The 24,765-nt window shown below is 44.1% G+C and overlaps 2 protein-coding genes across 7 annotated transcripts; one reads left to right on the top strand and one right to left on the bottom strand.

Moving 5' to 3' along the window:
* Nucleotides 1-37: 37 nt before the first annotated feature.
* pphln1 (periphilin 1) lies at nucleotides 38-20,043 on the bottom strand. 4 transcript variants are annotated; one of them, XM_086147116.1, is made up of 10 exons: nucleotides 19,979-20,043; nucleotides 19,106-19,168; nucleotides 18,765-18,829; nucleotides 18,437-18,640; nucleotides 18,055-18,116; nucleotides 17,839-17,955; nucleotides 16,499-16,677; nucleotides 12,805-12,860; nucleotides 8,555-8,692; nucleotides 38-1,178 (listed from the first exon to the last, which is right to left on the bottom strand). In XM_086147116.1, coding segments are annotated over exons 2-10 (1,095 nt in total). In that variant the 5' UTR covers nucleotides 19,107-19,168; nucleotides 19,979-20,043; the 3' UTR covers nucleotides 38-905. The 4 variants fall into 4 exon arrangements, with proteins under 4 accessions (XP_086003242.1, XP_086003241.1, XP_086003244.1 ...); XM_086147115.1 differs by lacking the exon at nucleotides 19,979-20,043 and adding an exon at nucleotides 19,756-19,791; XM_086147118.1 differs by lacking the exon at nucleotides 19,979-20,043 and adding an exon at nucleotides 19,756-19,791 and having other exon boundaries at nucleotides 16,505-16,677.
* On the top strand, nucleotides 16,526-24,226 carry zcrb1 (zinc finger CCHC-type and RNA binding motif 1). Of its 3 annotated transcripts, none has more exons than XM_086147120.1 (8): nucleotides 16,526-16,543; nucleotides 20,021-20,110; nucleotides 20,248-20,276; nucleotides 20,365-20,476; nucleotides 20,605-20,712; nucleotides 21,137-21,246; nucleotides 21,667-21,742; nucleotides 23,844-24,226. In XM_086147120.1, the coding sequence occupies exons 2-8, from the start codon at nucleotides 20,027-20,029 to the stop codon at nucleotides 23,991-23,993; spliced, it is 669 nt and encodes a 222-aa protein (XP_086003246.1). In that variant the 5' UTR covers nucleotides 16,526-16,543; nucleotides 20,021-20,026; the 3' UTR covers nucleotides 23,994-24,226. The 3 variants fall into 3 exon arrangements, with proteins under 3 accessions (XP_086003246.1, XP_086003247.1, XP_086003248.1); XM_086147121.1 differs by lacking the exon at nucleotides 16,526-16,543 and adding an exon at nucleotides 19,788-19,897 and having other exon boundaries at nucleotides 20,018-20,110; XM_086147122.1 differs by lacking the exon at nucleotides 16,526-16,543 and adding an exon at nucleotides 19,810-19,897 and having other exon boundaries at nucleotides 20,003-20,110.
* The last annotated feature ends 539 nt before the right edge of the window (nucleotides 24,227-24,765 follow it).

Raw genomic sequence — 24,765 nt, 5'->3', positions numbered from 1 at the left:
CCTACAGGATTCCTGAAACATTGATATTTTCGTAAAGTGCTTGAAAAGGTTTATTGCACTTTTTTTTACTGCGTTCAAAAAAACAATTGACAAAAAAAAAAACAAAAAAAACAACACGTTTGAATACGCTGTGACTCATGTGTTTTCAGAGAACTCGTGCGCTTTCCGGTGCTCAGAACCTGAACTGATGACTTAAGGTTCTCGGACACATGAGGAAATACCAGAATAACTCATGGATGCTTGAAATACAACCTGAAACCGGAGGTTGCGCACTGATCCACATCTTGGACATCACATTTCAGAACCCTTCTGTCGCTGCATGTCCCGTTTGTCACTTGACACATCACATTAATATAAACAATTGAAGTGAACACAAGTTATATTTAACGCACCTTAAGACATTTCTCAGGCATTTCCAACTCCAGGCTTTGCAACAAAGGTGATACAAGGGTTGAAAAGCAAATTCAACACATTTGAAAAGTCAACATTTTAGACAAAACTGTAGAAATGTAGAAATTTAGCAGCACAAAGTCATATCCGACTGCTACGAGTTTTTTAATTTACAAAGCACTGAAAGTATAACAACATTTTTAAGTAAATGCGAACATGCTGCAAAACCGCTGGTCCTTCATCGAGCACAGGTCGGACGTCCGATTCCAAGATGAGCCAAGACCTGTGTAAAGTTCTAAGGATATTTGACAGACTTTCTACAGAAAACAAAAACTTAACACTGATTATTCCAACACACAATTCAAAAATTCCATCTCCTGTCAGCGTTGAGGTTTTCTTCAGGTTGTTGTTGTTAAGTCCAGCAAGTCAAAATAAAAGAGTACCCATCATTTTTTTTTTTTTTTTTTTCTGAGGTCAATCCACCGGCGCTCCGTAGCGGAGCTGATGGTCCAGGGTCAATAAGTGGAGCTGTGGTTAACACCTGTTTTCAAAAGTTTATGTCCAGGCAAAGACGAAGAGGAGGTGGTCGAATCGCAAACCGGAGGCTCCTGCTGCCGAACCACGTCATCCAGCTCCCGGATGAAGTGTTTGAGGTCCTCCAGACATCGTTCGCGGATTTCCCCGAGGTTCTCCCTGAGCGGAACCTGGAGCTGCTTCTCCAGGTTGGGATCTTTAGCCACCAACATCTTCACCACCATGCCGAATGTCTCGCAGTCCTGACGGTACAGCTGGGAGAGGAAAGAAATACCATTATGCAAATAAAAGCGACAGAGCGGTGGCGCACTCTGGTTGGAATCCTGCAACTGAGACATTTATTTAAAGAACAAGGAGGGTTTACAAAAAAAAAAAAAAAAAAAAAAAGAACAGGGATTACATTTTACTGAAGTGTTGTTTCCTTCCTCCTCAACTTGCCAGTGCGGTGTGAATACTGAGGTGTCAATGCGCCGGAGCCGGTCACGCTGGTGTTAACACAGAGGGGATAAACACCTTCTCAAGTATCATCGAAGGACTTGAGACGGGACGGGTTTGCTCAAAAAGCAATAAAAAGCCAACTTTAGAGTCGGCTTCCAGGTGTCAAGGTGGACAATGAGAGAAGGGACCGGGTTCCAAGCTCACACCGAGACTCCAGCGCCCCCCCCCAACAATGGAGAGGCCCCGCTGGTTTCACACACACACACACACACAGGTCCATTTGCAGGTGTGATCCTCACACTGAAATCCCAGCGTTGGCAAATATCACTCTTGTTAGAGTAAAAAAGAAAAGGAAAAAAAACGAAGAAACCGTGAGACCCTTCCTTGACTCGGGCCTGGATCTCACGTGCCCGTTTGGCGTTTTACAGAGTAAAAGCTTCCCACCAAGGGCACGTCGTCACATTCGAGCACTTTTTTTCAAAACAAGCGTTTCAGTTTGACCACAAACACTGATGGACGGGAGGGAAACTCACCGGAACTTTCTCTCGGTGTCCCTTTGCTACTGCATTTGCTCATGAGCTCCTCCATTAAAAGTCCCGCTGAAGCTGCTTTCTGACAATGCCTGTTTTTACATGCGCATAATTGCATAAATCAGGACGGCCGAGGATGAGTCTCCCCCCAAACGGGCGTCTAGGCTTCCACGCCGCAGGGCGTTTTCTTTTTTTTTTCCCCAGCTCGGATGGAGAACACGGCTGGTTTAAGCGAGCGATCCTAAATAATCTGTCGTCGTACGGAATTAATTTACTTTGTTGGTAACGTCCCAGGATCCTGATTGAGGATGAAAATTTACCCCCGTGAATAAAACCTTTATACCGTATCCTTAAAGAAGAAACTCCATCAGTGATAAATAATGGATTTGCACGTACAGCAGTAGCTTTGACCAACACTTAAAAAAACACGAGGACAAAAAATGACCGCTAATCACGAGTTCCAGTTGCAATAATTGTGAAAGCGCAGAGCAAGGCCAGGAAGGCCGGGCCGCTTCCGCTGCAAAACCCATGATGCACGAAATAAATTCGACGGGAAACGTTGCGCGAATGTTTTTCCGGTCCGCTGAAGCCGAGTTGTAGAAAGTCAAAGTGTCACTCAACATTGCATTTTCATGCATGCAGCATCGCATTTCAAAAATGTACAAGATAGTGGCGAGAGCAGCCGAGCTGTGAGGTCTGGAAACGGAAAAGCTGACGAAAAGACGGGAGGCAGAGCTGGAGGTCGCCGAGATAAAGATGCTGAGGTTTTCTTCGGGAGTGACCGGGATGGAGAGGATCACGAAAGAGTCCATCGGAGGGACGGAACACATGTTAGATGTTTTGGAGAGAAGGTCAGAGAAGCCAGACTGAGATGGTTGGGTCATGGATAGAGATAGTCAATATATTGATATAAGGATGCTGGAATTGGAGGTCTATAGCAGCGGTTGGGAACCGATGGCTCTTTCGGCATATGGCTCGCAGACAATTTTGAAAGTTGAAAAAAGTTGGAAAAAAAAAAAAAGTTTGGAATTGATCTTAAAATTTTTTTATAATACTGTGTCATTTTATAGTAAACAGAAATTAGTTTTGAAGACAAATGTCACGAATCACCCGTTGGTCGGATCGAGAGCACGTCCGGATCAATGCAGGGGTGAAGAAATCGATTTTATCAGATGACCGACTAGTTTATCCGCTTCAACCCTCGTAACGGAAAAGATGGCGAAAAGAAAAAAAAAGGACAATGACGGTGCGTTCCAGGCTGCGTGGACAGAAGGATTTGCATTCGGATCCGCGGTTTGTCTAATACGCTGTGATAAAATTGCGTCGATGAAACGGTCGAATATAAAACGGCACTTCCAACAAATCCATGCGGCACCAGAGGTCGCGTTAAAAGTAAGACATATTAATTTATTATACGTTAAAAATACTAAATGTCACCCCACCCACCTTCCCTGGACCAGTGGCGTCCAAGGCTGAAGGATGTAAACTGGATGGAACACATAACAGCAAACCAATGACTTCAGGTAAACCTATATCTTGACAAATGGGCACCCATCAAAAAAATATTTGGAGAGTTGAGGATTTTATCTCAATTTGACTGAGCTAGATGTTGTTTTTTTTAATTTTTTTTTATTTCGCTTGCTATTTTAGGAAATAAGTGAATTGCTAAATGAATGGTAGAAATAATTATACCTACAAAGAATATTGTATAATGTGTATCTTGTCATGAGGTTTTGTAAGAATGTTTGTGACCCCGTCGAGGAACTTGTTCTAATAAATGTTCAAAAAAAAAAAAAAAAAAAAATGTCTCTTAATGAAATATATTTATAAATATTTGTCTTTTATGGCTCTCCCAGTCAAAAAGGTGGAAGAGAAGATTCATGGAGGTAGTGACAGAGGATATGAAGGTAGTTGGCGTGGGAGAGGACGATCCAGAGGATAGGGTTAGATGGAGGGGAAAAACCCAAAGAAAAAGAAGAAGAAGAAGAATATAAAAATGTAAAAATGATTCGCTGTTAATGTGACCTGTGCTTTCTAATCTCCCACGACCTCCAGGAAACGCCCAGCAGCAGAAGCAGCAGCACAATGGGACAGAACAATTTACAGGAGAATTTGCAGCGAACGTGAGGGAACAAACACTTCCAGGAAGCGGTGGTGACGCAAAACACACACACACACACACACACATTTACAGTACATTCCTGATGTGACGAGTATTATAGGGTACATTGTCTCCCAGTTGTCTTGTTCTTTGAGAATGTTTTAACAGCTGATGACTGAATTCGTTATCAGTGTCTCAGGAAATATCTAATCAAGCGTGCTTGGAAAAAAAATTGGAGAAAGTTGTTCCGAGATGAAAATATGCTTAAACGGTCCTTCCTGAGCGTCCTCCCATTTTATCCAATCAGGAAGGAAGAGACCGGGTTTTGAGTCGGGGCGTTCGACAGCAGCGTTAGACATGAAATCTCCATAAAGGTTTTCGTCCAAGTTAATGCGCTTCCAGAGAAGCATCGACGGAAACCGAATAACGCCGGACGTGTCGGGGGTCTCGGCCAAGCGCCGCCATCTTTGAACCCAGAGAGATGTCTGGATTTCTGCCTTGTAGCCAAACAGATTTAGATCACCACCCGCCCCCAAATAAATGAAATAAAACTCCCTTTGTATCGCAGCCTGAACTGCGAGGGCTAAAACATAATACCCTTTATTGCCTCTCAGGCCTTGTCACTCACTCCCGGCTTGTACGGCCGCCAAAGACAACTTTGACATGGCGAGCGGCTCCAGGTTGAATTTCCACAGAGCGGTTTTACTTAACTACACAAACATACATGTGGGGACCGGCGTAACGCGGTCGGGCCCCGACGCCCGACGGAAAGCTCAGCTCACCGTCAAAATGACAAGTGGGGTGAGAAAGGAGAGGGTGTGTTGTAAAGGAGCTACCGGACTCCTTGTGTGTGTGTGTGTGTGTGTGTAGAAGAGATGGCTAGACCAGATTTGGAGCAGGAAGCCAAACAAGTGGCTCACACTTGTCAAGTAGCTTAACGTCCGTGAGCGTGTCGGGTCGGCTTCGCGCGACACGTGAAAAGCGGGTGTGTTGTTCCAGGAGCCCGACGGGTCGAATGACGTGTTCTGCTGAAATCTGCGGTAGCCGCTTGTTTGTTCTCATTTGCGTGCGACGTGGGCGGACAAAACCGTCCGTCGTGCGAAAGCGGCTCCGTGATTAATGGCCGGCGAGTCTCGGGGTTAAATAGTTCAATTAGAGAACAGACGTTTCTGGAAGGGGAACAAAGATTGTTCCTTTGGACTCCCGTCTTTCTTAAACGCGAACAGAAAATGTTAACGGCGACAGACGGGAGCGGACGATTCCTCGCATGAGTGAAACCATAGATTGATAACTAGTGAACAATGGAGCTGAGAATGCGTGTTGACGAAACGCACGCATGTGGTAGAAATAGATCGGCTGTAAAAAAAAAAAAGAAAAAGAAGGCCAGAAGATGTGGCGTCAGCAGTATCGGTTTAACGGCCCGCGGGCTGGGCGGTGCATCTCGGTCCGAGAGCGCGGCGGCGGCGGCGGCGGCGCGTGCTGCGGGGCAGAGCTGCTTCGGGTTTAACAGTCCCAGTAAAGCAGCGGTAGCAATCACGGGAACGGCCCTCATTAGACAGCGGAGCAGAACCGGAGTCTCGGGCCGGGCGAGCGGCGTCGGCTCCGCTGACCCGCCGATTTCATTTACGGCCGAGCTGAGACTCTGCATCGGAGTCGTTGCTTTTATAAGTTTCTTTGCCGTGTAAATTGCCTTAAGAGTTTCCAAAATTCCTGCGTGAAGCCCATTAGGTCCGTGTGTGTGTGTGTGTGTGTGTGCGCGAGACGCAGATAAACACAGAGCGGGTGGGAAAAGACAAGCCCGAGACGTGCTTAAAGAAAATGAAATAAAAGGTGTTTTTACTATGCGGACGGCGGGAATCGGATATTTATCTACTCGAGTCGGGAAAATACTGGGAAATCCGTGAACCGGCTCCTTTGCAAAGGGACGACCATCATTTACATACCGTGTTAAAACATGCATTTGGCAAAAGGAGCGACGGCTGCGGCCAAACTTTAATTTTACAAAGAGGCGGATGAATTAGAAGCCAGTTTGTTGCCGTGGAGGTTCTGAAGCCGCTTTCACAAATCAATCTAAACCAGTGCTGCTTACTTCTTTTCTGCTAAGCCCCCCTTGGAAGAAGAAAACATTTCCAATTAAATTGTTATATGTACACTTCTGCAGAAATAGATCAACTTGCAAACAAAGGATAACTAACATTTATTAGCATAACACCGCTCGCTGGGATGATTGTTGCCAATATTTGGCACATTTTCGCTGAAATAACTCAAGCGGCTCATCGGCGTAACAGGGATGTAATGTCTTTTAATTAATTCGGTTTCATGCAGTCCGCTGCCGACGTTTTTAGACGCAGTAAACACGGCGGTCTTTCCTCGCAGTGAAGCTAAGCGCTACATACGCTTCGTCATATTTCCTCGTCTCAGCTCAAACGGCGCTTTCACACTCATATCGAAACCACTTTTCCATCAGAAAGCGTCCGGGCCGGCAGCGTTCGGGGGTCGGGTGTCTTATCCGAGGACGCGCCAGCATGCGAACTGGGAATTGAACCGACGACCGTCCGATTGGAGGGACGCTCGGTCGACCGATAGCTAAATATACAGTGATCCCACGCTATAACGCGGTTTATTTCTCACGGTTTCGTTGTGCTCTGCACTCTGATTGGCTAAAAAGTCACTCCGCTTCTCCTCTACCTGTGCGTCAATAACGTTGCAGTTTAATATGTACACGTACGGAAAACAGCTTGCCAAATTTACATTACGTGCGTGCAAATTCTCTTCTCGAGTTTCTCTAAAACCCATAATGTTGACAAAACGTTCTGGACCGACAAAAGGGCCCAAAAGGCAGCGGAAGATGCTATCTATCGCAGATAAAGTTAAACTTCCGGACATGCTAAGGGAAGGTAAAAGCTGTGCGGCTGTAGGTCGGCATTATGGAATTAATGAATCTTCCATTTGTTCCATGAAGAAGGAAGAAAAAAACATAAGGACGACAGCAGCGATAAGTTTTAATAAGGATGCAAAAAAGGGTTTCAACTGTCCGCAATTTTTTTTCATAATCATTTTTACTTTTCTCCCGTTTAATCCAATTGCTCGGGTCGCGGTGGGCGCTGCTAATCTCCGCAATTTGAAGCCTTCTGTTCACATTGATGATTAAAATTATTATTTGACAGTACAGTACAGAAGTTATTTGTTGAAAAAAAATGATCTAAAGTACAATACTTTTATTTGTGAAACAAATGATTGAGCCTGTAAAATGGTTTGTTCTTCCTTTTCAATGTATAATAGAGTATTTAATTGTATAATAATTGTAAAAAAAAAAATTAAGGTTTCTACTTCACGGATTTTGCCCATCACGGGTTTTTTTGGAACGTAACCCCCGCGAAAAACAAGGGTTTACTGTAGTGCACAAAAAAAATAAACAACACATCCTAGATCTGAATGAATTTGTTCTTTACATACTTGAACGTGCAGACAACAAAATCACATAAAAATTATCAATGGGAATCAAATGTATTGTAACGAGTCACAACTGTTGATGCTTGTTTTCTGTGTGATTTTGGGGGTTGCTGGGAATTTTGTGGGTGTGGTTTGGGGATGCAATGTTTTTTATTTTTACCTGGACTTGAGCGGGAACAGTTAGTCGTATTGCAGGCTTGTGTGGCTTGGCTGTGACCAACAACAGCTATTGCTTTAAAAACGGACGTTTTACCGTCAACCAGGTGTTTTCACAGAATAAAACGCAACAGTATGAACCCGTGGAGGTCTGGATTTGGAGTCAAAATGAAAGTGGAAAAACACACTTCAAGCTGATCCAACTTGGATGTAATGTTCTTAAAACCAAATGAATCGGTGTTGCTTCCTAGAGAAGAGTTTGATTTCACACAAGCGTGATTGACTTGGAGTTACAAGTGTATTTTTTTTGAGCAGTTTAGTATTTAGAAATGTGGACTATTTCTGCTTTATCTTGCTCTCACTGTGTGGAGGCGGAAAGCCGTCCGCGTCGATCTGAGGTTTCCGCATCGAAAGGGTTTGTTTGTTTTTTTTTCTCGTCATTTTCACCAAGCGCTCGCTCGCCGAGGAATATCGGGGTTCGTTTGATTCGTTTTAAAGCGCGCGATCCCGACCCGCTCTACGCGGAAAGGGTCGTCGGACACTTGCGTTGTGATTTTGCGGCGCGCAAATAACACCTCGACTTAACTTTTGGAAGAAAAGTAGCGGTCGTGTTTGGATGTTGCTTGTTCTGGGAGCCGCGCCCGGGAGTCTCGCTGCGTCGGAGAAGCTGGAGGATCATCCCAGATCCGATCACACGAGGGTGAAATGATCGGCGGGGAAAAACCGTTTGGCGGCCGACGCGGGAAAGCGGAGAGCGAATGCATCAGCGCCGGTGAGGTCATCGAATAGAGGAGCGGCGTCTCGGAGGAAGCGCAATAACCGGCGGGGTCACGTTTTGATTGGTGACAAGTATTCCGGTGACTCATTTTAATTTCCTCTTGGTCGAAAGGTCAAGATAACACGAATCGGACGCGTCAAGGCCGGGACACAGAAAAAAAAAATTCAAAAGTACCTTTTCTATCTCCTGGGCTTTAGCGGCGATGGCCTGGGCTCGGCGCTCTTGAAAATTGTCTGCAGATTTCTGGCTTTCCTCCACCACGGGAGCCAACGATGGCTCTTCTTTCTCTCCTTCTGGGGGAAGGTTCTCTTCCTGGGAGAGAAACGGTGGGAAGGTTTGTAGAAGAACGTGACAGAATTGCTCATCGTGGATATATTTATTAGGTGAGACTCCTTGCTGAACTTCAATTAGAGCCTCATACTGGATTTCTGGAGCCAAACTATAAATCCGCTCATTTTTGAAGGATATTAGAATTAACGTAGCGCTCGAGAACAGTCAAACAGCTGCGTGAACTAATTCATAGCAGAAAAAAAAGCTCATATAGTATCTCAGACACATTTTATTTGAACTAGAAAATCAATTTATTCGATTTGAGATCATGTCTTTAACCCACATTGAACCGAAAATAGAAGTTCAGTCCTTCTAGGTTTCCGCTGGGAACCAACCAACCAATCGGATCAAGACATTTGTGAATTATACGCGTACGGCGGCCGCTTGTCGGAATTCGGCGGGTCACCGTCAGTCCACCTCGCGATGTTACGACCCGACTTCTTAATCACATCTAAAGGGAAGATGTACGTTTGGAAGCGCAGCTCCAGATCGGAGGTCGGTCGGAGCCCGGGGAAAGATCGGGGAGTCTCGAAATAGAACGTTTAATTTCCTCTGTATTGGCGTAGTTAAGAGATCAATACAAAAGTCATCGGACACTTCAGTGGGTTTTACGGCGGGAGAGAACATTAAGCCCAGCCAGGCGAGCGCTGATGAACCATCTAATGGGTGCACTGGAGTCTCCGGGACCGACGAGTGTTGCTATGCAAGTCAGAGGAGGGAGCGGAGGGGGAAGAAACCAGGCCAACTTGAATCACCGCTCAATTTCTTTTCCTCATTTCCTGATACTATTAGAGTTTGAAGGCCAGGGAACAGAACTGCCCGACCATGACTAAAGTCCACTCATACATTAAGGGAAACAGGCCGTGGACGAAGTCATATTAAATCTCTCGATCGCAGGGGAGAAGGAATACACGGGGGGGGGGAACCACGTCACGGAGCCAAGTGAGGACTGAAATAAAGGCACAACTCATAAAACATCATACACTCTTCCATCCAGTCTCCTTTCTTGGGGCTATGATCCGAAGGAAGCCGTGTACGCTTGTGTGCACGTCTGAACCATCACGTTAGTCACCGTTCCTCTCCTTCTTCTTAGCCTGAGTGAAAATATACTCCTGTCTGGGTCGCTCTCTTCAAACCTCTGGACACGACCCAACCTTGAACGCGGTTCAACTCCATACAAAGGCTCGGTAGTTAAATCCCATTAAGAAAAAAAAAAAAAAGCACTACAATGACAAGATTTATTGAATGTGTCAGGGAAAATAAATAACCAAAAGGTGATTCATAATAGGTTATATAACCCTTGCGTTTTCTTTTTCCCAGGAAAAAAATAAATAAAACATCTATCACCTTCGACCGCACGGCCGTTACCTTGACGATTGTTATCCGAGTCGTCTTAATGAATGTGGTCCGAGTTTAAAGAAAGAAAGGAATTGCTTGCCATTGAGATCCTCTAAGGATCAAAACATGAAAAAGTAAAACAATGTACTTGCTGGATGGAAAATGTTTCCAGTTGCCATGTATGCATGCATGCGTGTGTGTGTGTGTGTGTGTGTGTGTGCCAGAAAGCTGGACATCCACCTCCCGCTGGTTACTAGTTAGCTGTGCGCCATTACCGTTGGCCCGATTTCCAGTATTTCTAGAAGTCTACGCTTGCCATGTTGTGTGGAGGCCACAAATAGTAGCTTGCGACCGTAATCGTGTCGCAGCGGGCGGCGTCCCGCGGCTTCTTCTGGATAATTCTTTCCAGCTACTTTGAAATGAAATACTAGGGTTTCCCACCAGCGGACCCTCCTTCAAAGCTCCGCGTCCGGAAATCAATCGCACGAGTGAACCGTTCATCCAAAAGACAGATTCGTCGGGAAAATCCGACGAATAACGGCGCCGAGAGCTGCAAAATGATGCGAATGCGACTCGGAGACGACTCCAGTTGTCGGATGCCGGGAGGATTTGGCCGCCTGGCGCAAAGTTTGCCGAAACCTCCGGCTGACCTTTGGGTTACAGGACACGCCGCTTCGCCCTCCGGGCCGCTCCGGCTCCCGGCCAGAGCCGGAGCTGCACTTTAGGCCCCCGCTTTGGTCTGTTCGGTCGGGGACGGCTCCACAGATCCTGCCTGCGTGTTTGTTGAATCTCCACAGCAGGCGGCGACCGGGGCCATTAGTGCAGGCTTTACTGGGGGCACGACGCAGCCCTTTCATCTGAGCCAAGGTTATGGGTTTTTGCCCCCAGAACACAGAGAAACAATGCACCACGGGCGACATCAAACACAAGCCGGCGAGAGCGGCCGTGTGTGTTTTTGTGGGGGTTGAAGACGTGAAGCAAAACTTTCATCGCAGCGGTCGATTGGGTTTCTCGCAGGAAGGAGGAGGAGGAGGCTTTCCGTGTCGCATCTTCTGATTTCCGACGCGTGCGGGCGGTTGATAAAACATCACGTTCCCACGGAGCCGGCCGACAAGACGATTCCGATGTAAGCGTCTCAAAATAAAATACTCGAAGCGCTCGCTCGGGACATAAACACTTGTTTGGTAAAGTGATTATCGGCCTGATTTATCGAAACGTTGAAGAGGTTTTGTCGTAAAAAGGTCCGTTCTCATTTTCCCGGCCCTTTTCTGTAACAAAAAGTTAAAGAGAAGGAACTCGAGCCGCGGTAAATTTGACTTTGAGTGTCCCTCTGTTGTCCGTTTTATATCCTCCATAATACTTCTGGACAAATCCTCATTATGAGAATACTCAGCTTTAAATATATTACCGTCTAAAAATGACCGGGGGAGGATTACTTGTGTGTTTAATGCGCCGATCGAATTTTATTTAAATATCGCCGCAGCCAACTCAAGTATTATTGTTTAGTATTTGGCAGGAACGGAGGATTTTATTTTGAACGGCGTTCATCCAGAGAGCAGATGGATTTCCACCCCCCCCCCCAGCGTGCAGGGCTATTATTCTATCATCTCCACGAAATTGCGCTAAACCTTGAGATTCTGTCGAAAACCACTATTGCCCTCCGCTCCTCTTCAAATCAATATGTGAGCTTCATCGGTGTTAGATTCAGGTGTTGATTGATTAACTTCTTATGAATCTGCATGGATGTTATCGGGGAAACTCTTTATCAAACACTATTTTTACTCGATATCCTGAAAATGTTGGATATCAGTCAGATCCAACCCTCCGACACGCGCTACAGCTCAACACTTCAAACGGGTTCAGTCCTGGCTAAAAAAAAAAAAAAAAAAACAAAGACGGACGGAGCCAAAAATAATTCCGAATGTGAAGACGTTAGTCGGCACAGCGGCGGGGAGCTTCGTCCACGTCCCGCACGCCGTCCGCTCGCGGAAAAAAAACACTGAAATTAACCGGGATGGATTTCACGTCCAGTTACTGAACAACCTCAGTTGCGCTCCTTTAACTGAGAAAAGGAAACGACTGTTCGCTGTGAAAGGTCAAAACACATCCCAATTGGTTCCACCGGGACTCTCATTTAGTTTTGTGGCCGAGATCCTGTGATAAAATTATAACCGGGGCTAATGCATTAGCCTCTTGACTTCTGGGTGGCCGTTCGGAGACCCCGGAGTGCCTGAACACATCTGATCCTATTTAGACGCGTCCGCGTAAATGAAGATGATATCGGCAGAATGTGCTTTTATTCGCCGGTCGGAGATCTCTCCCCATCAGGTGACTCCGACTTTTTTTTTTTTTTTTTTAAAAAAAGAAGGATTTTAAGAGTTTCTTTTTCCTCAACAAAAGCACAACTTGATCTCCCGGTGTCACTCGAGCCCCTTTTCACCGCATCATTACGAGCGCTTGTGATTGAAGTGTGTTTGCGCCACAGGTAAACAAAGCGAGGTCCTGGTGGCTTTCATGCTCTGCGTGAGGGCCACTTTAAAACCCATTAACATACATCAAGGGGACTAAACACTTATTAAGGGAAGGCATTTAAGAAGGTCCAGATGCATTCTGTTAGCGAGTGAGCGAAGGCGAGGGCCCTTCATCCAATACACGGGAAGTCTGAACTGGCATTTATTTAAAAAACAAAAAACAAAACATCACTTGTGCTACTTAGGTACTTATACCGAGGACTTCTTCGTCGGGTGTGAGCTCACCTTGTTCGAGGCGGCGCTGTGAGGAGAGCCTTCTCTGGATAGACCGGGAATTTTTTCTGAGGGGGAAAAAAAAGAGAGAGAAAACTGTTAAACATGTTTTTTTTGTTTTTTTTTCAGGGAATTAGAAAAAAAAAAAAAATGGAATAAGACGTTGCATTAATAACAGAGAGAAAACTGTTAAACATGTTTTTTTTTAAGGGAGTAAAAAAAAAAATCGGAATAAGACGTTGAATTAAAAACAGAGAGAAAACTGTTAAACTTTTTTTTTTGTAAGGGAATAAAAAGAAAATCGGAATAAGACGTTGAATTAAAAACAGAGAGAAAACTGTTAAACATGTTTTTTTTTAAGGGAGTAAAAAAAAAAATCGGAATAAGACGTTGAATTAAAAACAGAGAGAAAACTGTTAAACTTTTTTTTTTGTAAGGGAATAAAAAGAAAATCGGAATAAGACGTTGAATTAAAAACAGAGAGAAAACTGTTAAACATGATTTTTTTTAAGGGAATAAAAAAAAAAGTAATAAGACATAGAATTAAAAACAGAGAGAAAACTGTTAAACAAGATTTTTTTAATTTTTTTTAAGGGAATAAAAAAAAATCAGAATAAGACGTTGAATTAAAAACAGAGAAAACTATTAAACGTTATTTTATTTTATTTTTTTTTAAGGGAATAAAAAAAAAAAATCAGAATAAGACATTGAATTAAAAACAGGAGGATAAGAGGAAGCGTGAATTGATCGGGTATGTGCAAGCGCTCATCGCGCCCCGTAAAAGCTGTCATTTCTGGGGTCTGCACAGGTTCAGAGGCTGTGACATCTGAGAATGGTCAAGAAACAGATGTCGCACTCCGAATTCCAAAAGCCAGCACACCGAGGAAACGCGGATGTCATTCCTTTATTAGATTTCTGCTAATCAATCACCGACGCGGTCGACTTTTTCCAATCACTTTCCGGTACTTTCCTCCGGGGGCTTTTTCCCACAACAGGTGAGGAGCCCGAGCCAACGCGGACTACGATTAAAATGCGAGCGTAGATGCCGGTCAGCGAGGCGAAAAAGCATCCCGACGGTGCCGTCAGGGATATCCATCAGACATCCAATATCCCCTCACTCTTCCTCAGTCGACGGCCCGGTGGCGTTTTTATGAGGCCTGACAAAGTGGCAGACGGAGCTTGGACTGGCTGCGGGACACATTAGGGACGCTCTCCGTCTCTCTCGGGTTACCCATGTTGAGAATAAGTTAGCTTTTTTTTTTTTTTTAACGATTTTAACCTTTAGATAAATCTGACACGGACTCCTGGCCCCGCATCTCATCTTTCTTTTATTGATTTCTATTAAAGAATTAAAGAAGAAAAAAAGATGCCAACGCAGCGCAACCTGGAATCAGACATTAACGGAGCTGAAATGATCTGCAATTTCCTCAGCTGATATTTAAACTAAAGCAGATATAGTTTGTCTGACATACTATTTGACTCATATATTCAAAGATCACATGTTTTGAATGGATTTAAAAAAAAAACAAAATACTGTTCCAAGCTTTGAAAAAATCCATTATCGACGGGCCTCTAATGGGTTGGTTTATTTCCCCTCGCCTATCGACATCAGCGACAGATAAGGACAAAGCGATCGTTTTGCTCTGAGGACAACCGTCTCCGAATCCCCGCGGGAAAACCAGACCGTTCGGATCAGGATCTCCACGCAGCCTCTGCGCGCTCTCGCGCTTTTCCTGCATCGCTTTTCGATTAGTTCGGTATATTTGGGATTTACTGGCACCTCAGCGGGGAGTCTGAGATGCAGATGTGGCAAAAGTGCTTATCAAATAGTTCTGGACCTTAAATGCCTCTTTATCCTTAAGGCACTTTTTCTTCCTATTAAAATACAGCTGTACACCGGAAAATCCCAATATCACTAAATTTTTTGGGAAATATACTGCTTTTCTCACTTTAACAAAGGCTCACTGAACAGATGATTTGTTTGTTGTGCTTTTAGAACATAAGTAGAATTAGATAGTGTTACTTTTAAAATCAGCACTTCTATGACAGCTTCAGTTCGGTTTGATGGAAATGTCAATATTTTGTTAAATACACATAATATATGACTAACCTGTGCGGGTTTATACATGCTTTACAATCTATGGATTGTTTTTCTAACCCCCGATTCTTTGGGCTTTGGTCAATCATTCAAGAAAAACTTCTATTTCTTTGGAGGAACAAATGTTATACATTTGCAATGAGCATAGTTAACGGGAAGAACCGACGCCAGTGCTTAAGTGGCTCCACATACAAGACGTACAGACGTTATACGGGAACCCCCATGCAGGACAGTCGTCCCCAGGCTTCAGAAGATCGGGGAGGCAAAGAGCCGTGGCTGCAGGGCTGCTCATTCCTCAGGTCTCCGTGAAAAGGCACGGAGTCACGGCGGCGCTGCTGGGGGAAGAGCGCCGCCCGGAGGTGCTCACAAACAAACGGCACGTCCGTCCGCCGCTGCCCGTACCTGAAAAGCAGGTCGGTGCAACCGCGCCGCATTTCAAACCGCGGCTTGAAGTGATATTTGTTGCTTTGGTGACTTTTTATGCTATATCACAATCTCACGATCGCCAGATAGGATGGATACTGTTATCTGTCCATCAATACCGAGAGAACGCAAAATAAAAGTAACTTTTACAATACCTAAGTATCAAATGAATAGTACATGAAAATTAGCCGTTTGGTAATATTTTGATGTATGTTTCCACACTGTGAATAATCTCATTTTCACCAACTGGACAAAAAAACTAAAACAAAAATCAGTGTTCAAACTGTGCATAGATGTTTTGGAATCCACTATGCATAGATGGTGAGTCCGATTACGGCGGTAAAGCCTGGATGTCTCTAGAAGCGCGATGCGATCAGCGGCATGTTTACATACCTGCAGTCAGTCCTGACATTTCTGCCGTCTCTCTGATGGCTCCTTTATTTACATTTTTTACTATCTACCAGTTGCCTCCCTCATTTAGACCGACGCGTGTTTGGACTGCAGATTGGCAGCTGTTGGGCTCTGGACTTCTTACCTGTCTAGTTCACGGTAGCTCCGGTAAATAAGCTCCAACTGGCCCGAAAGTGTTTTTCCTTTTTATGCCAAATTACTTCCGAACAGGTTATGAATGCGGCTACTAATTCTTTTCGACCAGGGGAAACAGAGGGTCGTCTGACCGTCGCGGCCAAATCTCTGACCGTCGACCGCCCTTTGTGAGATCGGGGTCGACTAGGGATTCTCCCATGATTTCGAAAGTCCTCGCTAGCGAACGTCGTTCCCGAGTCCCATCCAAACGGTTGAGCAACAACAAACCAGCCAGAGGCGACAAAAAGGAGACCAAGTGAACTGTGCCTTATTTTGCTTATTTGTTGACTCATCGGACGGACGGACCCGGATTAGTCGTTTTCTGTGTAGAACAATAGCGAGCGAAAGCAGCTGGGGATGCAAACGGGGAGGGCCTGCTGTCAGCGCTTTAAAAGGCGGCGTGTAAAATCAAATATTAAAAATTCCTGTCTTGAGACAACGTCTGAGGACTCTGAAAGTCCTGCTGCGTGAACTTGGCTTGACTTTGAGCCAAATATCGGGCTAATTAGAAAGTTTTTACAGGCCTTTTGTGCCATCTCGTGATGGATGACAAGCATCCTGGTGCATCCCAGAATAGTAGGCTATAAGGAGTCTACATACTCTTGCCTTGCTGTGAGGGAAACGGGAGGTTCTTGGGTCTCTCTGGTGAGTAGCCTCTGCTGCTGACGCTGGAGCCGGAGCGACTGTGGGGGGAGCGGGCGACATCGCGGCGCACAGGGGAGCGCTCTCTGTGGGGCGCGAAGGGAGCTGCCTTCCTCCTGTAGTGCTCTCTGTCCTCCCTTTTGAAAAAGCAGGAAAAATATGTGGTGATAGAATTTCAAATAACCCAAGAACAAATGAGTTTGTCTTGCGAATCTGACAAAGATATTTATCAGACAAAATCCCCCACGAGTGGCACACTTTTATTTCAGAGAGTGTAAGGCGCGGTCTTCTGTAGCATTTCGGCAACAGCAAAGCTCAACACTGCCATCTAGCATTCCGGGGAGCACCGGGCTGGATCCACAAACACACCGGAGTGCTGCACTTAACTAAAACGCTTAAAATTGGAGTTTGTTTTTGAAAAAAAAAAAAAAAAAAAAAAAAAACTCACTATGACACATGGCTTAGACAGGGAGAATAGGACAGATGGAAAAAAGACGCATAAAAGCCTTCATTATGGTTTAAGAATTGCAACACTGTCATGTCACAAATGGCTTCCAAACCAAGAGGTGTTTTTTTTTTCTCAATTTTTATACATTAAATGGAGAAAGCATCTTATAAGTGTGAAAATGCATTGACTAAACATATTTGCATACTAAAGTTCTCAGCTACACGGGTATCAAGAGGAAAACACAGTGTTGTCTGTAAGGCTAAAGGATGGAAGTGAAATCAAATACTGCAAGTGGTATTTATAGCTGTTTTTTAACTGATAACTTTTCAGAGCTCAAAAGTAATTAGTCAATTAACGGGCGAGAAGCTTCACGGTCACTTGTAGCCTTCTTCCTTGTGATTTGTGACCGGATAAAAAGGTTGCCGTTGACTCCCAAGTGTTAAATAAATACAGGTTATCTGTTCACTGACATTGTCGGCATGACCGGCAAAACAGGTGTCGATGCAAAAGAAACCTGCCATTATTATGCTGGCAAAAAAAAATAAGAAATGGCACTTTCAGGATGGGAAATCCAGGTGATGGCAGCAAATGTCAAAAAGGACATAAGAAGAACTGGCGAAGATGAAGGAATAACTTTCCCTTGTTGAGGAAAAACTTTCCTTGAAACATGCAGGCACTCTACAGCTGGATGCCAAACTATTGTGAAAGTCTACTGTCAGGAGACTTAGTCGTTGCACAATATACATAGTTTATGACATGGTGCAAGCCGCTTGTAAAGCACCTGACAAACATGTTTGAATTATGCATTTAAACTCAGTTCAATCTCGTACATTTGTGGTAATGAATTTACCCTCTGTCCAGGTTGAGAATGGCTTGCACTAGCGTGTCTTCCCCGCTCTCTGGGAGCGATCTGGGTGTTGGGTAGATGCCCTGGTTTCGCACAGCGTGAGGAGGCGGTCCACGGTTGCTAAGGATGAAAAATATGAGTAAATATATGTAACCGTAAATTACACTGAAGCCTTTGGGACAAATGGGCGAGGAGTAAAGGAGCTGCGGTGCAGTTTACCCGAAGTCCATCGGCCTTCCGCCGTGCGATTCATCCCTGGGTCCTCTGTAAGGATAGTCATCCTGTGCGATGGAAGAAACAAAAGATAAAGCATCATCTAATTTTCCATTTCCTGTGGCAGCCATGTTGAATGATGCCTCCATGCACTGATTGTTTTTTTTTTGTTTTGTTCTGAGACACTTTATTAGTGTCGTGGTTAAGGACACTACATCCGGCAGCTTCCCCGTGACAACTTACGATGTCTTGTTCTATAATTTAAATCATACATTGCAATGTTAACATTCATGCACGTCGCAACATTAACGGCTGTGCATTTGCTATTGAATATTAGCAGCTTTACTCACTCATGATTATGTGACATAAAGAGCCTTTAAGTTCTCACCCTCCTTGAAGGCGGGCCGCCTCTGCGTTCAGCAGGGAAATGAATGCCTCTCTGATCATCGCCATGGAAATTGCGCTGACCTCCGCCATTTGGGAAAAAGCGAGGACCGCCTTCGTATTCATACCCGCCTCGGTTGTAGTCATCCTCTGGCCTGCCAAAGAGCCCTCGCCTTTCCACCCCTCCACCTCCCCGTGGATAAGGACCCTGCACAGGTTGAGCAATATGAGAACATGAAAGTTTCAATTCAGAGCTGATGTTGGGTTGACTTGTTTGTTTTCTCTGGGTCATCTATTAAAATGAACGGGCGATATCTTGACCGGGGTCCTACCGATCTGTCGGACGGAAAGCGTTCGTCATAAACTTCTCGTATACTCCTGTCCCTCCTGAAAGACACTGCGAAAAGGGATAGTGAAGGATGTTATCTGCGGCGGTGAGCCAGAAGGAAAACAATCTTCTATATTCCTCATTTAGATTATTCGTGAAGCAATACTCAACCTAAAAGTACTCAGAACAACACAGAGGGGTATCTGATTGTGTAACAGTTTGTCTCTGAGATCAGTTTGGAAGTTTCAGTTCTTCTCACTTGAATAAAGGTTCTTTCATTATGAAATGTGTAAAATGCCAATTTGACTGTTCAGTATTCCCTTAAATAGACTGTTATGAACTTACTTTTTCACTCGATGTTTTTCTCTGCAGCTATGAGGCACAGAGAGATGTGATCTCCTATACAATCTGGAAAGGAATTGTATTTGTAATACCGTTAGTACCAAGTCAATACAGTTCATTCAATAACTATGTCTGGGGAAAGAAAACTTCCAAAATATGCATTTTTCCTTTACATGGAGAACAAAAACAGCTCTGTTTACCCATACGTATGATAAACCATTGACTTCAGCTAAGATTGGTGGGGAGCAGTGTTCTAATGAGACATGATCCCGGGAGTTCAGCAGGCATCTTTCGGCAGATCGCACTGATCCACGGGTTCGCGGTGAGCTGTCAATGCGGCCAAAGAGCGCAGACCATCGAACACTTGAGCACATCTGCAGACATTTCCAACCAAAACGTGCATTTCGTCCAGCGACGAACGGCTTCATGACTAACATTGCGAATAACCCAACGTTAGCCCTTATATATGCCGCTGCTGTATGCACAATTTCTTAAGGGGGCAGTAAACTAATCGTCGCCCAGATCATAAATTCTTGATAAATATTTACATTGCATTGTTCATTGACTTATTAAAGAGCACACGTTTAAGCCGAATGTGTGCAACACAATTTGGGAAAACACTCGTACCTTCTCCTATCTTTGAGTTAGCTTACCCTTTCCCGGTAGACACACGAACAACGGTGGCTCTCATTGAACTAGTGGGGTGACGACATCAAAGCGCGACGGACAGACGTTCGTTAGCTAGCTAGCGCCGAATTCACAACAATAGGAAACCAAAACATTGGACTTGTCGCGGTAAGTCTTATAGCTACGCGATACAGTTTTGGGGAATTAGTTTATGATTATTAGAGATAAACGTTAAGCCATTGTGATAACCTGATTGTCCGTTTGTCTTAAAAGCATGTTTTCTTGCAGAAGTCCAGGATGAGCGGGGGGTTGGCACCAAGCAAGAGCACCGTGTACGTGTCTAACCTGCCGTTCTCCTTAACCAACAATGATCTTCACAAGGTAATTTAGTTCGCAATATGGTTCATGAACTTTGTTAAGAAACAACGCAAAATGCTCGTTGGTTAACCTACTAATAGGGGCGAGGCACCCCCGGAGATCCTGTGAACTGAATCCAGATTTTATTTGTCTCTTGACAGCTATTTAGCAAGTACGGAAAAGTCGTCAAGTGAGTAATTGCAGCACGTCGCATTGTATGTTGTATTTCGATGTGTAAAACTGGTTGAGGAAATCACTTAATGCCATTCTTGTTCCAGGGTAACAATTATAAAAGATAGAGACACTCACAAAAGTAAAGGAGTGGCATTTATTCTGTTCCTGGACAGAGAAGCTGCTCATAACTGTGCAAGATCAGTGAACAACAAACAGGTGGGTTAACGTGACTGACTCCAGAGCTATGTTTTTTTGGGAGCATCAGCTATAAATTCAAACATTGTGTCGGATTTAGTGTTACATTCTCTGATGTTTAGAGTTACAGGTGTATTTTTGTCTTCCAGTTGTTTGGCAGAACAGTCAAAGCCAGTATTGCTATTGACAACGGTCGGGCTGCAGAGTTTATAAGAAGGCGCAATTACACAGACAAGACTAAATGTTATGAATGTGGGGTAAGTAAAGTTGTCACTATATCGCTGTCTTGTTGTGGCAACTGGACTTGAATTTCTTCCCTTGAAGATGTTTGATTACATTACATTTGGCAGACGCTTTTATCCAAAGTGACTTACAATAGAGGACATATCCCTCGTCTGAGAGGCTTCTTCAGTTCTAATCACCTCTCGGATGAGATGTGAAACATCTTCAACGGAAGAAATTCAAGTCCAGTTGCCACAACAAGATTTCAACAAGAACCATGAGCTGGGTGACTGATAAGCTCCACAGACATATATAACTGTCCTTTCTTAGAGTAAGACTGTATCAAATTCTCGATTTTTATGCCAGCAAACTAACAAATCACATTTTGCATTCCACTTTATTGGTCATTGTTGATCATTTTAGGGCTAATTTTTCTTGATTTTCAACAATTCATAACAGGACACAGGACATCTCAGCTATGCCTGCCCAAAAAACATGCTGGGAGAGAGGGAACCTCCAAAGAAGAAAGAGAAAAAAAAGAAGAAGAAGGCTCAACAACCTGAGCATGTGTAAGAACTACAGTATTGTCATAATTTGTCCCCTGGCAGGATATGTAGCTTTAAATTCCTTATCTGTACTGCCTACCCTGTAATCGGGGTCGCAGGGGTGCTGGGGCTTATCCCAGCATGTTTCTTTGTAAGAGGCATGGACTGGTCATCAAACAATCACAGGCCCTCCTATAAACACATATAAACATTCACTCTGTCATTCACAAGTCATATAAATTTATACAACCATTCACTCTCATTCATACATCTGGGTGATTTAAGGTCACCAATGAACCCGCCGCATGTTTTTGAATTGTGGGAGGAAACCAGTAAACCCACACAGATGCGGGGAGAACATGGAGACTCCACACAGAAAAGCCTCCTGTCAGAATTGAACCAGTTTCCTAATATGTATATCTTTACCTGTTTTTCCTACCCCAGTGAAGAGGAAGAAGAAAGTGAAGAAGAAGGAGAGGACCCAACTTTAGACAGTCTAAGCCAAGCCATAGCTTTTCAGGTAAATGGGCCAATTTGTTGTCATTCAAGCAACGTGTGTGATAATATAAAAGTCCAAAGAGACCGGTGTCAATTTGGCATTGTAATAGGTGCATGCACAAATAGGCTGCAGTTTTTGGGGCGGCGTGGCGGAGGAGGTAGAAGCTATCGTCTTTGGAACCAGACATTCCTGGCTCGATTCCCGGCTCCTAGTGTGTTGAAGTGTCGTTGAGCAAGACACTGAACTGCTAACTGCTCCCCTGGTGCTGCAGGACGGCAGCCCACTGCTCATGGTGGGTTAATTGCAGAGATTGAATTTCCCCTTTGGGAATTAACAAAAGATCAATTATTAGAAATGATTATTATTATTGAAATTTGGTCCATAACATTGACTATCTTAATTCAGTGTCATTTTGAATTCCTGACACTGTGGTTGGGGTTTAAGTGCATCTGCAGATTGCATGTTCTTCTTTACCTCTTTGCTTCCTCACTTCAGGGGTTGCCACAGTGAATCAACCAACTCCATCTTACCTTATTCTCTGTATCCTCTTCTCTAACACCAACTAACTTCAACTGTCGTCCTTCACTGCAGCCATAAATCCACTCTTTGTCTCTGCAAACTGCATCTGCACTTATAATTCACACTTTTTTGATCCCTACTCAGACAGTCAAAAGAATAATCACGCTGTGGGCTCCACCAAAGCCTTGTGAACCATTACTGTTTCACCAGTTACAGTTTGCACATTGTTTGCACTATCTCATAACACAAGTGAGTTATTTCACAAGAATTTGAACCATCAGATCTGATAAGATTTATAAAGATTTCAGTTGCTGCAGTTTACATGCACCTATGAGATGGCTAATTTTAAGTTAAACTATAAGCTGATTTTAACCCCTAAATGAATGTTGTATTGTTGCACTTGAAAAAATGGCCTAAATGTGACAGACTTGCCGGAGTTTGTTATTTGAGGAAACTGATGCTGCAAGGAAAACCACACGAGGGCCCAAATCCGGTACAAAGCAGTCAGGATAAGAGTCATCAGCCAAGGTTCTCTGCTGGAAAGAATTGGGTTTCTGCCCCCAGGTTTATAGCATGTCATTTCAGCAAGTGTCATGGGGTTTTGCTCATGAGTACTGGCGCTTGATTTAGGCAGACGCAGCAGTGAGGCCTCAGACGTGAGGAGAGCAAATGCCTCCCATTTTTTTTTTCCCCTCTCGATTGCCCGTCCAAGCTTCATCTGCAGTCACAAGCTTTTTGTCAGTTAACGAAATATTGACCGTATAAGCGGCTGAAATGGGCTACCGCTGCAGGGTGTTTAGACTTTTCTTTAAATATAGGGTGAGGCGTTCAGACAAGGAGGAAGCTCTGAGTAAAATCGCTCCTCCAGTCAGCTGAGGGGGTTCTCGACTTCTGATTAGGATGCCTTCCGGGCACCTCAAACCGGCAGGAGGACTCATGGTTGACCTAGAACTCACTGCAGGAATGACATATCTCATCTGGCATGGGAACGCCTTGGGGTCCCCCAGGAGGAGATGGAGTGTGTTGCCAGGGAGAGGGATGTCTGGGTTAATTACTGATTCTGCTGTGACTGCAACCCAGTCCAGCGTGAGGAATGGAAAATGGATGGATAGATGGATGGATGTGGAAAGAGAGAGTACTTCAAAATCACATTTTTGTACATACTAAAAAAAAAAATAAAAAAAAAAAGGCAAAAAGTCTAGGAAAAGTTGCCTATTCTACCAAAGCACCTCACCCCTAAACATCATAAACTGCTAAAACATGCATTAATGCCATTGGGCTTCATGGGAATAAATATTCACATTTGCAAAGAAGATTTTCAAAACGGTAGCTAAATGCAGTGCCCCGTGAGTTTGGACAAATGTGGTTATAAACTCGGTTGTTGGCAGAGGCATTGCAGATCGTGAGGCAGCAATTAAAATGGTATTTTTATTCCCTTGATTATATTACAGAAGGTTATATGTTTTCCGCTCATGACCAAACCATCAGTTACAACAAGGCCACATGAATGTAACCTCAATGAGAGAAGAACAAGGAGGCAAGTACATGGTTTCATTATTTTCAACATTTATCATCGCTGGACTTTCCTTTTGTGTGCCCACAGCAAGCCCGCATGGAAGAAGAAGAGAAGCAGAGGAGGCACAGAGTTGTTTCCCAGGAGGACAGCGCTCATCCCTCCTCATCCTCAGACTCCAGGAAGCCGAGGATCAAAAAGAGTGCATACTTCAGTGACGAGGAGGAGCTCAGTGATTAAAAAAAAAAAAAAAAGTGTTGTAAATAAACATATGGTGAATATAGTTTTATAAGTTATTTTATCTGGAATGTCAAGAAATGAATTGCTCTTTGGATGTATCGGCGGTTAACTTGTCACAGCCGTCGACGGTTGTTCCACCTGGCTTTCGTCAAAGTCTGTGAGAAGGGACAACAGTGTGGATTGATTTCTTTGCATGTCTTTTCTGTCCGCCAATAAAAATGTTTTTACAGTAACCACTTTTCTCTTATTCCAGCATTAACCTTGAAAAAAAAAAACGCATTAGCCTTCTCGATAGGAGAAAAAAAATGACTCAAGTCAAACTGCGGCCGAACAAATCTGTTGAAAGGAGTCCACATTAAATTGCATTTTCACTGCAGTGACTTCCACATATTTTATTCATCTTACTTGAATTAGTAGAGTTGAGTGATGATTGAAATGAGTTAAGAGGATGACATTAAAAGAAAAACAACAGTCTGAGCCAGAATTCAGCAACATGGGGGTCAATTTGAACAATGGGCTGGGGACAGCGCACTGCCTGCAGAGTAGATTCTACAAATATCACCGGGAATCCTCGGTTGGCTGCGATGCTGACTTGCGTTAGCAGGTGAGCAGGGACAGGGATTCCCCCATCTTTGTGTCTCAATTTAACATTCTGCAGCTCCTGAGATCATTTTGCAAAACCGATTCGAGCCAGTATGGTTACATCATATGCAATAATATAGGTTTCAATGAACGGCGGCTGGACATTTAGTGGCATTAGCGAGAGTCATGT

Source organism: Fistularia commersonii, chromosome 5 (genome assembly GCF_037954325.1).
Source record: "Fistularia commersonii isolate RoL2024-O1a breed Wild chromosome 5, RoL_Fcom_v1.0, whole genome shotgun sequence".
Lineage (NCBI taxonomy): Eukaryota > Metazoa > Chordata > Actinopteri > Syngnathiformes > Fistulariidae > Fistularia > Fistularia commersonii.
This window is presented reverse-complemented; position numbering and strand designations above follow the sequence as displayed.

Coding starts and splice junctions, on each gene's coding strand:
- zcrb1 (XM_086147120.1), top strand. CDS start 20,027: ATGAGCGGGGGGTTGGCACCAAGCAAGAGCACCGTGTACGTGTCTAAC. Junction 20,111..20,247: donor CCAACAATGATCTTCACAAG/GTAATTTAGTTC, acceptor GTCTCTTGACAG/CTATTTAGCAAGTACGGAAA. Junction 20,477..20,604: donor GATCAGTGAACAACAAACAG/GTGGGTTAACGT, acceptor TTTGTCTTCCAG/TTGTTTGGCAGAACAGTCAA.
- pphln1 (XM_086147116.1), bottom strand. Junction 12,861..16,498: donor TCCCTCACAGCAAGGCAAGA/GTATGTAGACTC, acceptor TTTCCCCCTCAG/AAAAAATTCCCGGTCTATCC. Junction 1,179..8,554: donor AAGCCCAGGAGATAGAAAAG/GTACTTTTGAAT, acceptor TTCCTCTCCCAG/CTGTACCGTCAGGACTGCGA.